This window comes from Doryrhamphus excisus, chromosome 12 (assembly GCF_030265055.1).
Source record: "Doryrhamphus excisus isolate RoL2022-K1 chromosome 12, RoL_Dexc_1.0, whole genome shotgun sequence".
NCBI classification, from domain to species: domain Eukaryota; kingdom Metazoa; phylum Chordata; class Actinopteri; order Syngnathiformes; family Syngnathidae; genus Doryrhamphus; species Doryrhamphus excisus.
In genome coordinates this window covers 16,223,868-16,239,676 of record NC_080477.1, presented here as the reverse complement: position 1 = coordinate 16,239,676, position 15,809 = coordinate 16,223,868, and the positions used below count along the sequence as shown (strand labels likewise).

Sequence of the window (15,809 nt, the reverse complement as noted above, 5' to 3'; positions counted from 1 at the left end):
TTCTACAAAGTTGGATTCATTCATTCATTTATTTTCTACTGCTTATCCTCACAAGGGTCGCGGGGGTGCTGGAGCCTATCCCAGCTGTCTTCGAGCGAGAGGCAGGGTACACCCTGGACTGGTCGGCAGCCAATCACAGGGCACATATAGACAAACAACCATTCAAGGTGGGATTCAGTATTAATAAACAAAATAGAAAATAGAGCATAGAACATTTATTTGACTTTCTAAATACAAGCTTTAACATGATTAGCGCTCTGTAGACCCGGTTACATCACATTGTGAAGGCTACGGTATCAGCTGCAGAGCTAACTAGTTAGCCCCTCCAATATACATTGTACTTATTCTAAACTTAAGAAAGTTTTTCAAACGGTGCGGGGAAGAAGGACAAAGAAGCCAAAGCTTACCACTTCCACACAGAATGAGAGGACAATTTTTTTTTCCCGCTTGATCTCAACCATGGCATGTCGGCTTGGTTTTACTATCTCATAGTCTACCATTTATTAATTATTTTTGGAAAAAACACAAAATAGAGGGAGGAATACAACTGTATTAATTTATTTGCCCAGACATTCTGTTGTTTGCAGTTGTTCTGCACACAAATAGCAAGCTTCCAATGGGTCAGTTGATGCTTTTATAGTCTTGTACCGTGCCCCAAACATTACCAGAACACATTAAGCATTGAGTGGCTATGCTTAAAGCAATTTTAATGAAAAGTATGTGGAAAATGGATTAGTCCGGTAGAAAAAACATTAAACAAACATCCTGCCTCTGAGCGTGGACTAACTTAAAAGCCTGTTTAAACTAATATGCCCACCAAAAGGTCCCAGCCACTGCCTTCAGGCGTCACACTCCCACAGTAGCATCCATTCATATGTGCGGGACCTCCTTGGAGCTATACCACAGTGCACCACTGTTCGTGTTGCTCCTCCCTGTGATACTCTCAGCCAGGCATACGCAAATAACAGCTCGAGAATTATGGGTGGACATATTGGTAACTGATTAACTGATCGTTAAGACTTTGGTTGTGACTATATGGAATTGATGCTTAAATAATTGCAAGCAGTTACGACAGGTACTGTTGATTCAGTCTCAGGTAGTATGTGGTCTTAAGAACAACATATACAATATACAGTAGTTTACATATTTTTGCCTAAATTAATCATTTTCAAACATAAAAATTGCTAAATGAACTAAAATACAATATAAGGTTTCAGATGGTGGAGGTGTGGTTGGCATGTTGGCCACACAGTCAAGAGATCGTAAAGACTTGGGTTCGATTCTCCGCTTGGGCGTCTCTGTGTGGAGTTTCCATGTTCTCCCCGTGCATGCGTGGGTTTTCTCCGGGTACTCCGGTTTCCTCCCACATTCCAAAAACATGCTAGGTTAATTGGCGACTCCAAATTGTCCATAGGTATGAATGTGAGTGTGAATGGTTGTTTGTCTATATGTGCCCTGTGATTGGCTGGTGACCAGTCCAGGGTGTACCGCGCCTCTTGCTTAAAGTCAGCTGGGATAGGCTCCAGCATTCCCTCGCAACCCTACTGAGGATAAACGGCATAGAAAATGGATGGATATATGTAATTAATCTAATATTTCATAGTATGTTTATTATATATATCTGTGACCTGGTTATTAATGTAAAACACATATACAGTACAGTTACTAATTTTAGCAACATATTACTAAATAACTACGATTGAATGGATTAGTATAGAAATATAAGAGCAAGCTAGTTTTATTTATATATATATATATATATATATATATATATATATATATATATATATATATATATATTATACAAAAATTCAAATGAGGTTTGAATGAATGAGAATTCATTCCTGGAAGCTGTTGATTTATCTTGGTGGTTTGGATCAAAACCATTGCATCTCTTGCAAAGTCCCACAATGCATCTTGAGTTGATAAGTTTGCATTTAAATTAAACTTACATTAACCTAAATTAAACATGTTTTAACTTTGTATTAACAAATGAATGTTGTATTTTGGTGTGTCTTCTACTCTGTTTACTTGCTTTATTCAACTCCATTCTTCTGTAAAGTGTCTTTGAGTATTTTGAAAAGCCCTATATAAATAAAAATGTATTATTAAATGTTTATCTGTAAAGGAGACAAAGCAGTATCCTTTAAGCATAAACATTTGTAAGTTTTCCCAACTCAAGATGCCGTGCCAAGTCTTTACAGCCCACATCCAATTGTGTGTCAGGCCATATTTAGCCTGTAGGCGCCGAGTTTGACATGTGCATTAGCGACTCGACCCCGGCAGCTCAGGAAGCTCCAGTCAGTCAGGTATTGTCGTGATTTTGATCGGGATGTTGAGTACAATGTCGGGTGAGGAGGAAGAGGGCGCTAGAGGCGTAGATAGGGAAACATAACTCTATCTCTGACGTACGGTCAATAACAGATAACAGTAGACAACAACTATTTGGAGTCTTTAAATTGAGTGGCGCTCCATCTGCTCGAGGTAATTGAAAAGTTGAACTGCTAGAGGCTACTCAGTTTTCTGATTGAAGCGCATGCGTGGACGAAATAGCCAATTTAATTCCCCCCCTGCACACACATACACTTTTCTCCTGCTGAGCTTTATCTTTTCTGCACTTTCTCTCTTTTGTAGCCTTGACTTCACGCTGCTGATAAGCAGGGAGGAGGAACGGTGTGAGGATGGATGTGAAGTTGGAGTGCACAGATGCAAGATAAACATACAAAGACATTGCATCAGGTAGAAGTGCACAATATGAACATGATTATGCCTTGAAGAAGATAATATTACTTAATTCTGATTGAAATATTCATTTTACCGTGTGTTTCTATGTGGTTTGCAGTGCACTGAATGCATTGCATGTTTTTAACATTTTGCCCCCTAAACAAGGCTTCCAGATTTTTGCAGGTTTGTTGTCTAGATAGCGAGGGTGTATAATATTAAATATACTTGATTCCATTATTATTTACTGAGTAGTATATTGTATCTAGTGTGTGGCCAACTGGCTGTATGGTGTTCGAGTGGTTAGCGCGCAGGCCATGCAGCTAGGGGACCCGGGTTCAATTTCTCTGTGTGGGTTTACTCCGGTTTCCTCCCACATTCCAAAAACATGCTAGGTTATTTGGCGACTCCAAATTGTTCATAGGTATGAATGTGAGTGTGAATGGTTGTTTGTCTATATGTGCCCTGTGATTGGCTGGCGACCAGTCCAGGGTGTACCCCGCTTCTTGCATGAAGACATCTGGGATAGGTTCCAGCATACCCACGACCCTTGTGAGGATAAGCGGTAGAAAATGAATGAATGTGGCCATTTAGATGCATAGAGGGAACAATATTCATTCATTCATTTTCTACCGCTTATCCTCACAAGGGCCCCACAAGGGTGCTGGAGCCTATCCCAGCTGTCTTCAGACGAGAAGCGGGGTACACCCTGGACTGGTCGCCAGCCAATCACAGGGCAAATATAGGCAAACAACCAGCGGAACAATGCTATATTATTAAAATAATTCTCAAACTGTAGCATTGTTCTCAGTATAGTAAATGCATCATTTTGGATCCAACTCTTGTATCGGATCTCATGAATGTGGTTGATGAGTGTCTTGGCACAACAAAGGATCAACATGGAGATCAACCATTTCTTTATTAGAACCAGATTTACTGAGTTACGGTAATGTAAACTTTATACTGCTACTCTGCTACTCTAGACTGATATAAATAAATCTGAAACACCCCCCACACCCCCATAGAACAGTCAATAAATCCACAACTGCAGAGAAGACTCTCATAGTGGTGGTCTGGAAACAACTTCTGAAATCCTTTGCTCTTATTCTGCTGTCCGCCCTTTACACAGTCCACTTAAGTCCATTTGGACTTAAAAGTTGAAAATTCTAATGATGAAGAAACACACACATCCATCATCCCTGTCTCCCACGCCTCCCTATGACATCTTGTGCAAAACACTAAAATAGTTCTCATCCGGACTCATGACAACCCGAGACCGTGTGTATGCGTAGCTTATACCACATGGCTCATGTTTGAAGTGTGGTTAACAGGTCTTCAAATAAACCAATCAACGAGTTAGACTTCACAGTGTCAGGGGTGCAGAGTCTGGCACCTGATGCTAGAGGAACACTACGCTTGGACTGCCTCAACTTCTCGTATTGGCTCTGGAAACTGAAATCTTTAACTTAAACGCAAACTACAAAACGAACAGCGGCCCCAAAAAAGGAGACAGACTGATGAAAAAAAACCATGCACAGATGGAATATCGAAAACATCTCAATTCATGTTTCACACTTGCAGGTTGTGTGAAAATGTGGACATAAGGGGGCCAGGAGACTGACTGCTGAATGATGGAGAGGCAGTTGCCATGGTAGCAGTGGACTTCAAGGCATCAGGTGCTTTAACTGCCGTAACTACCACCCTTCAGTGTACAGCAGTGTGTTCTAATCATACACACACACACACACACACACTGTGAATAAAACCACTGGGGTGCATTTTCATATAAATCTAATATTACCGTGGTCTTTCACTTTGGGAGAGCAGAATTGTTATAAATGTAAAATGGTTTGATTGGAATTTTCATTGCATAATTGGCCTGCTGCTTTATAATGTACTGCTCCATTAGTTTCTTCATTGGAAGGGAATTGACAGACAAAATAAGAATGGCGACGAGGTCTTTATCTGGAATTGAGGACACTAAACCACCGGGGTCCCTTGCAGCTCAATGCTTTTTTTTTGGTGCGCTTTACGAGGCTATTCCATTAGAAGACTTTCTGTATTAAATGGGGTGAAAATAACAACATGACCAAAGAACACACACTGAATTACTCATCCTTTCAACGTTTACTCTAGGGATACAAGTGACTAAAAATTGTGTTAAACTAGGGTTGTTTTTTTTTAATCTAAGCTTAAAATTGCATCTCTATAAAATGTTTTAGTTAGAACTGTATGTATATTTCCTTAACACAGGTGACTAAGGCGGGCGGCACGGTCGTCGAGTGGTTAGCGCGCTGACCTCACAGCTAGGAGACCAGGGTTCAATTCCACCCTCGGCCATCTCTGTGTGGAGTTTGCATGTTCTCCCCGTGCATGCGTGGGTTTTCTCCGGGTACTCCGGTTTCCTCCCACATTCCAAAAACATGCTAGGTTAATTGGCGACTCCAAATTGTCCATAGGTATGAATGTGAGTGTGAATGGTTGTTTGTCTATATGTGCCCTGTGATTAGCTGGTGTCTCGCCCGAAGACAGCTGGGATAGGCTCCAGCACCCTCCCGCGACCCTCGTGAGGAAAAGCGGTAGAAAATGAATTAAAGAATGAATGTGCTTGTTAGCTGGCTGCATGGCGGAAAATGTGTTTAGCATGCAGGCCTCACAGCTAGGAGACCTGAGTTCAATTCCACTGTCGGCCATCTCTGTGTGGAGTTTGCATGTTCTCCCCGTGCATGCGTGGGTTTTCTCCGGGTACTCCGGTTTCCTCCCACATTCCAAAAACATGCTAGGTTAATGTGGACCATGCTAGGACCAGTCCAATTAACATGCTAGGTTAATTGGCGACTCCAAATTGTCCATAGGTATGAATGTGAGTGTGAATGGTTGTTTGTCTATATGTGCCCTGTGATTGGCCGGCCAGGGTGTACCCCGCCTCTCGCCGGAAGACAGCTGGGATAGGCTCCAGCACCCCCCGCGAACCTCGTGAGGAAAAGCAGCAGAAAATGAATGAATGAATGAAAGGTGACTAAGGCATCCAACTCAGTCGTGTATGCTACCATTAATACCAATCAATCAATCAGCTGCAATGTTAATGGTAATATTTGTGTGTGTAAAGCCAATGAGAACCTCTTTACTTCATATCAGTATCCCTCTCCATCCACTCGCCTCACATTTTACTGTAGCGCACCTGCAAGGCATGAAGAGGGCATGATCCCACTCAATTTCTCGTCACGTGCATTAGATATATGTCTGCCCGGTCTCTCACCAACAAGAGCACCACAAGCAGCCCATTAATGCTGATGGAGATATGTATGCGGCTCACATCTGTCACATGTCGCTGCCGTGGCAACACCAGCTGCCGTCATTACAGGAGGCCAGCCTCTGTAGTCTTTAGGGATTTGGCTATTACAGAGTAGCTCGCTACCTGCATGCATGGAAAAGCGCATTGTTACAACTGAGAGCTGAGCATGCATACTGCAGCTACCGGTGTTGTTTTATGTGATAAACAGCGTGATGATAGATAATTGATGGGGGCGTTGGCTCTTTAATGCTGGGACTGGTTCGGCTGATTGAACTGCAAGTGGTTTGACCCCTCTTGTGTTTGATAAGTACTCATCGAGTCAAGACAAACCCATGTTTTACATTCATCTCAAGGTCACATTTGCTCATGATTGACTCGTTGTTAAAATGATATAGTTGAGTTAGACGTTAATGGCTTCAAGGACAATTCAACCTCTACTAACTAATGAGATGGAGTGTAGTGCAGTCGGGGGGGGCAGGTAAGTCAGACCTTCGCCACATGTTGTCAATAATATAATGTTGTAGAATCATTTCTTATACAACACGACTTTCTACAGCTCATGTGATATTTTTTAATGTAAGTTTAACATAATTATTCTTGCTAATCAGACAATAAAATACATAGAAATATTGTAAGGGAGGCACTTGCAGTATCGCCGCATCCTTGGAAGGCACTTTGGTCCTTCCATGGAGAAGGACGGCGGCTCTAGCTGGCAAAAAGTAAACAGCATTCAACATATTTTTATATAATTTCATTATGCTGAATGAATGAACGAATTTGATAGTCGAGATGGAGGATTATATACCCAAACTCACCTGGAGTTGATCGTGATTAGTATCAGTATCAGGCATTTTCGTAGAGAAGAAAAGGCTGCATGCACTCCATATACAAATAACTATTTTCTTCTTTTTCTTAATACCGTCTTTATGAGCAACCTGTATTAACATAAAAAAAACATCCAAAAGAGTCAGTACCTCACAACCCATGCACCTCACTGCACATCATTGTGTACACCCTCTGGGTAAACAATCAATTACTGGGGAACGAGTCATACAAGCTATTCATTTAGATTTAATGCTGGATTTAACAATAACAACACCAAAACTCCACCTAACTGCCATTAATGCTGCAATTAACACCTCCAGTCAGCTAACTGCTAACGCGTGCACATGACAGTATACTTATCAAGTTCATTTTCTTTCATTGTGTACTTTATTATCATAAAGACGCACTGCCAATGGTACATTTTTTTCTGAACAAGAAATCTTATTTTTTTTAATCTTGCAAAATCGAGTGGTTCAATTCCACCCTCGGCCATCTCTGTGTGGAGTTTGCACGTTCTCCCCGTGCATGTGTGGGTTTTCTCTGGGTACTCCGGTTTCCTCCCACATTCCAAAGACATGCTAGGTTAATTGGTGACTCCAAATTGTCCATAGGTATGAATGTGAGTGTGAATGGTTGTCTGCCCTTTGAAGCTGTATCATAGCTGTAAGAGAGGCAGGATCGTATTCAGCAGGTATTGAGGACAAGCTACTCGCCATACTCACTCTTCCTCTTGTTGAGTTGAAAGCAACTGTCATATTTCATACTAAGATATACCCATAGTTGACGTTTTTCTGATACCAAACTACAGCCAAGTAGTGCATGACATTTTGCCAATTCCACAATACTGGTTATTATGCTCATCTCCACCAGTACTGTGCTATTGAGTGTTAAAACCCCACACACCTGCAAGTATCCAAATATTCCAAGTCACTACAATTACGTAATGGAAGCGGACATCACGCTCAGTAACTGACAGGGTAGTGAATATCATGTTTCTGTGTTTGTGTCCAAAAGTAGAAGCGTATACAGCACTAGTATGTTCCAATCTATATAAACAAGAGGTTATTTTGACTTTTTACAAGACCTCCAACAGACACTGTCCTTGTACAACACACACAGAGCGACCCAGTTTCCTGAGCTGAACTCCATCCACCACACACACAGATGAGTTTTTATGACTGGGGTGTGGATATGAGGAGTGATTACACACACATGCAGCAGACAGACACACACCAGTAGAGAGAGAAGCATGGACGTGAGTCCTAAGTGAGCACAGCTGTGCCGCCAGATGTGTTCCAGAGTCCTGTGGTCACAAGTGTTGTGCATTTTGATGCATCTGAAAGTGAAAACACACAGTGTTCAATTTAATCCCTCCCCTCGTAATGTCGTCTGGTGCCGAACATTGTATTGCTAAGACAAATGCTACTACTGTTAAAACACTAAAGTCAAGCACTGGTCAACCTTGTATTTGTTCATATTTAATAACACATTTCCCTTAGAGAAAAATAAGCAAAAAGATTAGAGAAGAATTGTCTGTTAATCTGTCCTGGAGTCATGCTGTCACCAATGTTCCCTCCAAAATTACACATAAGAAATATGCCCATTTGTAGTATCACACCTGTCCAAAACCTAAAAAAATTAAAGGTAATGTAACTTCCATTCTGTGTTATTTTGTGTATGAAAAGGGTCCAAAAGTCAGCGAGAAATATTTCACAATGTAGCTTTCTTTTCTTGTCCACTTCAGACAAAACAAGTCGTAGAACTGTTTCATCCAATTTCCATTTATTTTTTGTTTGCCATTTATTGAGGTAATTATGTATACTTTTATCTTCTTCCTGTTGTGCAGCAGCCTGCTGCCACGTTCCCCTTCGGCATCATTCAGGCAGAAATACACTTCCTGTATACAGTAAGTAAATAAATAATGGTACGATAATGCTACACATTCAGTCCATGCTTTTCACTCAGAAAACTGCCTTGCTACTTTGGTTTTGCACCATGCTTTTCAGAGCAGCCTTTTCTCATTTGAAAAAAAAAAAACAGATTCAACCCAGATTTAACTCTTGTTCTTCTGTTCCAGAGGACAGCCATTCCTTCTGATGGACAGCCAGTCCACCTTAAAAGACCTTTAATTACTTTCATTTGGTGACTGGATGTGGTATTATGGCGTTCGCGTCGCCATAATACGGGGTTAGCAAGCAACATTTAACTCCGCTGCACCAGTTGTTGTCGCCTGTCATTCACAGAGTTGCATTGCTAAATTGTACAGAATAGATTATGTTTATTTTATTTCCAATTCAGGTTGGATTTTACTTTGTAGGCTCCAGCATACCCGCGACCCGAGTGAGGATAAGTGGCATAGAAAAAGGATGGATGGATGGATGGATGAATGGATGGAATTGTGCATACGGTGACACTGGAGTCTTTCCTTACTTTTACCACAATACGTGTACCACAATCATCCCACCCACGTCCACACCTGCTGACAAACTGCAACACAAATGATATATTCAACCTAACAAGCACAACTGCTCATACACACACACACACACATATACACACATAAACACATATACAGCAGACATCCCAAATGCAAAATATTCAGCGGTAGACTGTTGAAGGTCATCATTAGCATACTATTAGCAGCCCTGTGTGTGTGTGTGTGTGTGTGTGTGTGTGTGTGTGTGTGTGTGTGTGTCAAGCATGATACATCTAGGTGTGAATTAGAGACAGGCCTACAAGGGGGGTTGTGTTATTCTGACAACGGGGAGTCATGTATGTGTTAGTGTCCAGTGGGAATAAAACCAAGTCTCAGGCCGACAGTACAAACGCATACACCCTACCTTGACACTGCACTGCTGAACTGGCATTTTAGAGTGTGAATCCTGCTTTTCACTGACCCGTAACACCTTCAACGTTCAATTCCATTTAAGAAAAAAGGCTCAAAGCCACACAAACACAGAAGGGCACATGGTCGCCCCTTTAGCTTTGATATTATACTGCCATGCAAGCCTTTTTTCCAAGAGAGGGAGAGCCTCATACTGTACTTAAACGGAACCTATTATGCTCATTTTATGAACTTTGTATTGAGTTGTGGACTCGTATAGAGCAGCTACACACAATAACCCACACAGAAAACTTACTAGCTCCTCCAGAATATGCACCTATTCCAGCTGTATTCCCTTGGATTTGTGCTTCCCGCCAAAATGGTCAGTTTTCACGCCCACTACACTGTGATTGGTCACACACTCAAAGTGCTTCCTAGCTACCAATAAAACCCACCTTCGTGGCTTCGCTATAGTGGGTATAGGAGTTGACAATAAATGAAAAAAGTCTTCAGACAGCTAATTGAAAAGTGTTTCGGAGCTACTGACTGGAGACCCCTGACTTACCGTGTATGAACTACAAGAATAGGCACCCCTGGTGCTCCTCCAACCTCGCCCCAGGAGGAGCACTCATTGTCGGACACACTTTGCCGGAAGCACCGATTGTGCCGTGGAGCTCAGAAGAAGCAGGACCCGAGGGCGCTGCGTCCACCTCGCCTGCCCGAGGAGGAGCACTCATTGTCAGACGCAGACATTGTCAGAGGCACTGCTGGTGCCGTGGAGCTCGGAAGCCGGACGTGGGGGCGCCGTGTTTACTTACTCTTGGCACAACATCGACAGTGGCGATGCAGTCATTACATGTTTTTTTTTACAGGCCAGTGAGCACTGTGGTTCTCTCCACCTCCATGGACACACAGCATGTCCAATATTACACCGTTGGTGTACCTAATAAAGTGTGCAATGAATCTAATGATGCCCCTATAAAGATCCTACACCAATTACAACGACCACAACGAGGAAGAGATTGTAATGTAATTACAAATATCATTCCAATTAGTGGTCATGTTGTTCCGGTTTCCGACTATCATGTTCACGATGTCTTAACAAGACCCCACATTGTTTTCACCTCTACCTCTTATTTACTGACTCTTACTTCCTCGCTGTCTGCCCATTTCTTTCCTTTATAGGGCTCATAATGGTGCATAAAAAATGCCTAATGTTGCCAATTAGCTAAAACCCTGACGTGTGACCCTGACTTAAACAAAACAGCCACAGCAGACCTAGAGGCAAAAATGATGCCACTGGAATCATTGTAGGTGCACTGCACGAGCACCATGTGTAATAAATGGATTTTACACACTGTGGTATGCAGTGACACATAACTAATGTGGATATCTGGCTGGTTGGTTGGTAGCTGCAGAGGTTGTTCCACGCTTCCTTGGCCACTTGTCATCTTAGAGGTGTGTTTGGGCTCATTATCGTGTTGGATAAATGCCAATGTGGCCCAATTTTCCAGTGGAGGGGATGATGCTGTGCTTCACGGTGTCACGGGACATGTTGGAATTAATGTTTCCTCTAATTAACCACAGCTTCCCAGTGCCGGCAGCATTCATGCAGCCCCAGACTATGACATTATGTCATTATCTCACTAACTTGTGTTGCTAGCTTTGTAAACAGTAATGTGGGAATAATTTCAGTGGATGGTAATTCTATATGTGCTAAGTTATACTATATTATCTGTACACTTTACACTATATTAGCTCACTTCCTGTGAGATACTGTAGATTACGCCTCCGGGCAGCATTATTCTGTTTTGTATCACACTTGTGTTCTGTTGTATGGAAACAAGGTTATAATATTCTGACAGAGACTCTCACACTCTATTGGAAAAAAAATAAATACATACATTTGGTTGATAATATTCCTTATAATCAATCAAAATAACCAAGCAAGAAACACAAGTAGTAATTTTGTAAACATTGTAACCATTCAATTTGATTCACTTACACACCAAATTTGTTCATTTGGGCTCATTTTGCTTGTTGACAAAATGTGAGAAAAGTCAACAGGCCAGGTGATCAATGTCCGCAGTGTATGATTCAACCTCTATCATCAATCCGCTCCCAGCCTTCATGATGTGCCTATTGAGAGTCACTACACCCATGGATTTCAAATTGATTGCACGGATGGGAAGAAAGGGAAAAAAAATAAATCACCTGTCAAAGAAAATTGAAAAAGGCAGCAAATCCATGAGAATTAATATTAGCTCTAAGTGCTCTGCGTCTTGAAGTTGTCCGTCATGTTAATTCCCACAAGAAGAGAAAGCAATATACAATAAAGGGAGCTAATCGATTTATAGGAGGTGATGTGATCAATGAGGTAAAATGGGGACATTTCTGCAGAAAAAAAAAATCCTCATGTCCGTGTTTGTGATGGATACACCCTCCTCTTAGTAACAATAATAATAATAATCCAAAAGGGCGGACAGCTAGCACAGCTAGGAGACCAGGGTTCAATTCCACCCTCGGCCATCTCTGTGTGGAGTTTGCATGTTCTCCCCGTGCATGCGTGGGTTTTCTCCGGGTACTCCGGTTTCCTCCCACATTCCAAAAACATGCTAGGTTAATTGATGACTCCAAATTGTCCATAGGTATGAATGTGAGTGTGAATGGTTGTTTGTCTATATGTGCCCTGTGATTGGCTGGCGACCAGTCCAGGGTGTACCCCTCCTGTCACCTGAAGACAGCTGGGATAGGCTCCAGCACCCCCCGCGACCCTCGTGAGGAAAAGCGGTAGAAAATGAATGAATGAATGAATAATCCAAAAGTAAATTCTCCTCCGAACAGGACAGATGGTCAGTGAGCGTTGGACAAATTAAGCGCATCCTTATGATTTATGACAACAATAAACCAGATTACAGTGCGACACCTAAGGCAAGACATTGATGGCCAATCTAATTTTTCATGGGTAACCAAATGAATAAATAAGCAAATTTGACAGTTAATGAATAAGCAAGTTATTTTTAGGGTGCTGGACAGCATTCATACCTTGCTGGAGTAAGGTCCCGGGATTAGGAGCTTTAACGCTTGTCTTTTCAGCTCCGTCAGCCTCGTGTTGCAGTTCTCACACCAAATCCCTCTTTCACTCCCAGGGGAACTTCCGCTGCCTGAGGCCGGGGAGCCCGTCCCAAAACCTGGAGAGCCGCCGAGAGACCCGGGAGAACCCGTGCCAATCCCTGGTGAAATGTTCCCCGGTGATCCAGAGAGGGAGCCTGGTGATGAGATCCCTGAGCCAGGGGATGGGGTGCCCGTGGAGCTGGGCATGGAGCCAGCACCCTCTGGGGCGGGACGAGAGTTGGACCGGGTGGTTTCCTCATATGTCTTACGGTACCAAGTGTCCGGGAAAAAGGAGGCGGATTTAGTGGGGGATGTGTCGGGCATCTGTGGGACATTTAAAAGAGAAGACTTTAACATAAAGTGGTGTGGACCCCCCCCCCCCCCACCCCCCCCCATGGTGTTACAGGGTGAACATTTACCAATCCCTGCTGTGTTGTCCGTGCTGACAAATACTTCACATGGTGGCGCTGTTATTAACACCCAAAATTTTACCCTGAAATTTCAGTGAACACACCAGACCCTGCTTGTTGATGTGGGTTAATATTAGTCCTTAACTCAGTCTAGTCCTCATTCTCATGGGAACATCAAACAGGCCACAAAGAGTTGGGGTAAATCCAGTCAAGCCATTGATGTGGTGGCAAAGCGGCTTCTGAAATCTTTCGTTAGAGGCTATAATAAGTAGCAGAAGAGAGTTGGGAATGATGATATTGGAATATTCTCAAAGGAAAGAGATATAGTTGAACCACTTGTGTGATATATGTACAATAACATTGTTCCTCATAAGCATAAATCAGAGTTTAAACTAATACAATGTTAAATGTTGGCCATAATCCTTAGCCTTGATGATTTAAAATACTTTATGTCAACCCTACTGGCAATTTTGTGTGTCTGTAGCTTTAATGCAGATCAGCTGTGTTTGCAAGCCACTAAGCACTTTCTCCACTTTTTATATACACACTGTACACTGGAGGACCCAAACATTAGCAATACTAGCATAGCTATATGAGTTACACTGCTAACAATACAGTCACATTTTAACAGCGACACCATGCTAGGTTAACGGAAGAAAAACAGCACGATCAAACTTATAGCTCCTGCTTTGTACAAAACTGAGAAAGGGATTTTTTTTCTTCATGAAAATGAAAACCCAGAACAGTTTTTTCTCACATTTGGTGCAAATAAACTGCATTAATGGAGCCATATTACTTTTACAGCATCATTTAAAAAGTCATCTAGTGACTGGTTTGGTGAAAATACTTGTGGTGCAACTGTAAAAAAAATATATTAATCCATGTTAGGGTTGCAGGGGGTATGCTGGAGCCTATCCCAGCTGACGTAGGGCGAGAGGCAACGTACAATCACTGGGTACGTATAGACAAACAACCATTCACACTCACATTCATACCTATGGATAATGTTTTGGAATGTTGGAGTACCCAGAGAAACAGTCCAAACGGAGATTCGAACCTCCCAATCTCCTGACTGTATGGTCCACGTGCTAACCACTTGCACACCGTGCAGCACTGTAAAAACAGTCATTACAATAAACTGACACAATTGTTGTCTGTTTCTGTCCCTGTCCTTTGGGGGACATTCTACATTACCGGTGCAATTGTAGCACAAATATTGATATAATTTGTACAATTTCCACGGCTATAAAATGCAATAGGCTAACCGTCTACTGCCAAAACTTAATCTGGGGTTGGCCCCTTTCCCCTTAATCCTTCATTTTACCAAGCCAGTTTGGACAATTGGACAGAACGAACCCCCCCAATCCCAAATCCCTAATAGACACACTACAAGATTGTGTAGTAATTCTTCCCAGGAGAGCGCTGCAAATCAAGTAATATTTCCAATATTTGTTTCCAATTATTTTGCATATTCAATTATTATTATCTGAATGATAATAGCTGTAACCCCTATGATAAAATGAAAATGCACTGTATGTACTTTTCCATTTCTAAAAAATGTGTATGAAGATACATTGCAAGTAGAAAATGAACTGGATCAATCAAGCAATAATCAATAAAGTGAGATGTGACTGCCTCTTACCGTGTATTTCCTGCCCCGTCCGGCCACAGATCTCTCCTTGGACCCAGACAGTGAAGTCATGTTGGAGGTGAGCACAGGAAAGAAGATGAGGAGGAAGCTCTTTGGCTGCTGCTTCTTCACATCCAAAAAGATGATTTCAATTGCTTCGCCATAATTTATGGATCAAGTTGGCCAGGTACATGCAAAGCACCCCTGATGGACGATTATTATTTTTGTAGAAACGAGTAGATCCTGTCATTGGTGTCTCTCTCCAGCCTCCTGTTGAGTGACTCTTCGGAGCTCCACGCTCTGCAGACCGCGGACGATCACTGGCTAGACGCCGGTGGGCAGCACATCTGGATGGGGGCGGGGTCCACATCACCGTGGGGGCGTGGTCACAGTGGTCCTCCCTGTCCACGGTTCAAACACATTCCACGAAAGTGAGTTTTGCTGGTGAATACTTAAAAATGAATAGCCTGTATGTATGGTGGTGTTATGTTATTTCTTTAACCAGATGGTGCGTTCACTGTCATTTTGTATGTGAATATAATGTTGCATATTGACGTATGATTACGTTTGATTTAAAAATGAAATCAAAATTGAAAGCTAGTAGATTTGGCACGTGAGATGAATGGGTTTGAGCCTGCATCCCGTCATTTCAGAGCTTATACTATATTTGTAACGGTTTAACACTGCCCTCTTCAGTTGATAGAATGTTACTGTGTCCAGCCCAGCAGCTTCTTTGAAATAAAATGTTGAAATTACATTTAGAACAATGTACAAATCGTATACAACTAAGGAGTTTTTTTTGGCAAAATATAAATACATATACAGCCAAATAATTATTAACATATAAAATTACTAATGTGACTTTTTTATTATCCAGTAATTCGTTCATTTGTGAACGTGCCGAAAAAGAAAACGAATATTAAATAAATTAAAACAACATTACATAATCAGTAAATAAATACGTTGAGCATTTAATAAGTGGGTGTGTGG

General features: G+C 42.0%; 1 protein-coding gene and 1 long non-coding RNA gene across 10 annotated transcripts in view; one reads left to right on the top strand and one right to left on the bottom strand.

Moving 5' to 3' along the window:
- Positions 1–13,143, top strand: part of LOC131139585 (uncharacterized) — a 63,241-nt gene extending 50,098 nt beyond the window's left edge. For all 9 annotated transcript variants that reach the window (XR_009132268.1, XR_009132267.1, XR_009132271.1 and 6 more), the window contains 3 exons: positions 2,635–2,739; positions 4,303–4,397; positions 12,815–13,143. This is a non-coding gene — a long non-coding RNA (uncharacterized LOC131139585). The remainder of the gene's footprint in view (positions 1–2,634; positions 2,740–4,302; positions 4,398–12,814) is intronic.
- The window catches only part of kif26ba (kinesin family member 26Ba), a 68,153-nt gene extending 52,920 nt beyond the window's left edge, over positions 1–15,233 (bottom strand). The window contains exons 1-2 of the mRNA XM_058089312.1: positions 14,832–15,233; positions 12,711–13,103 (exon numbers count right to left, since the gene is read on the bottom strand). Of these exons, the coding sequence (XP_057945295.1) occupies positions 12,711–13,103; positions 14,832–14,891 (453 nt within the window). The 5' untranslated portion in view covers positions 14,892–15,233. The remainder of the gene's footprint in view (positions 1–12,710; positions 13,104–14,831) is intronic.
- Between the last annotated feature and the right edge of the window lie 576 nt (positions 15,234–15,809).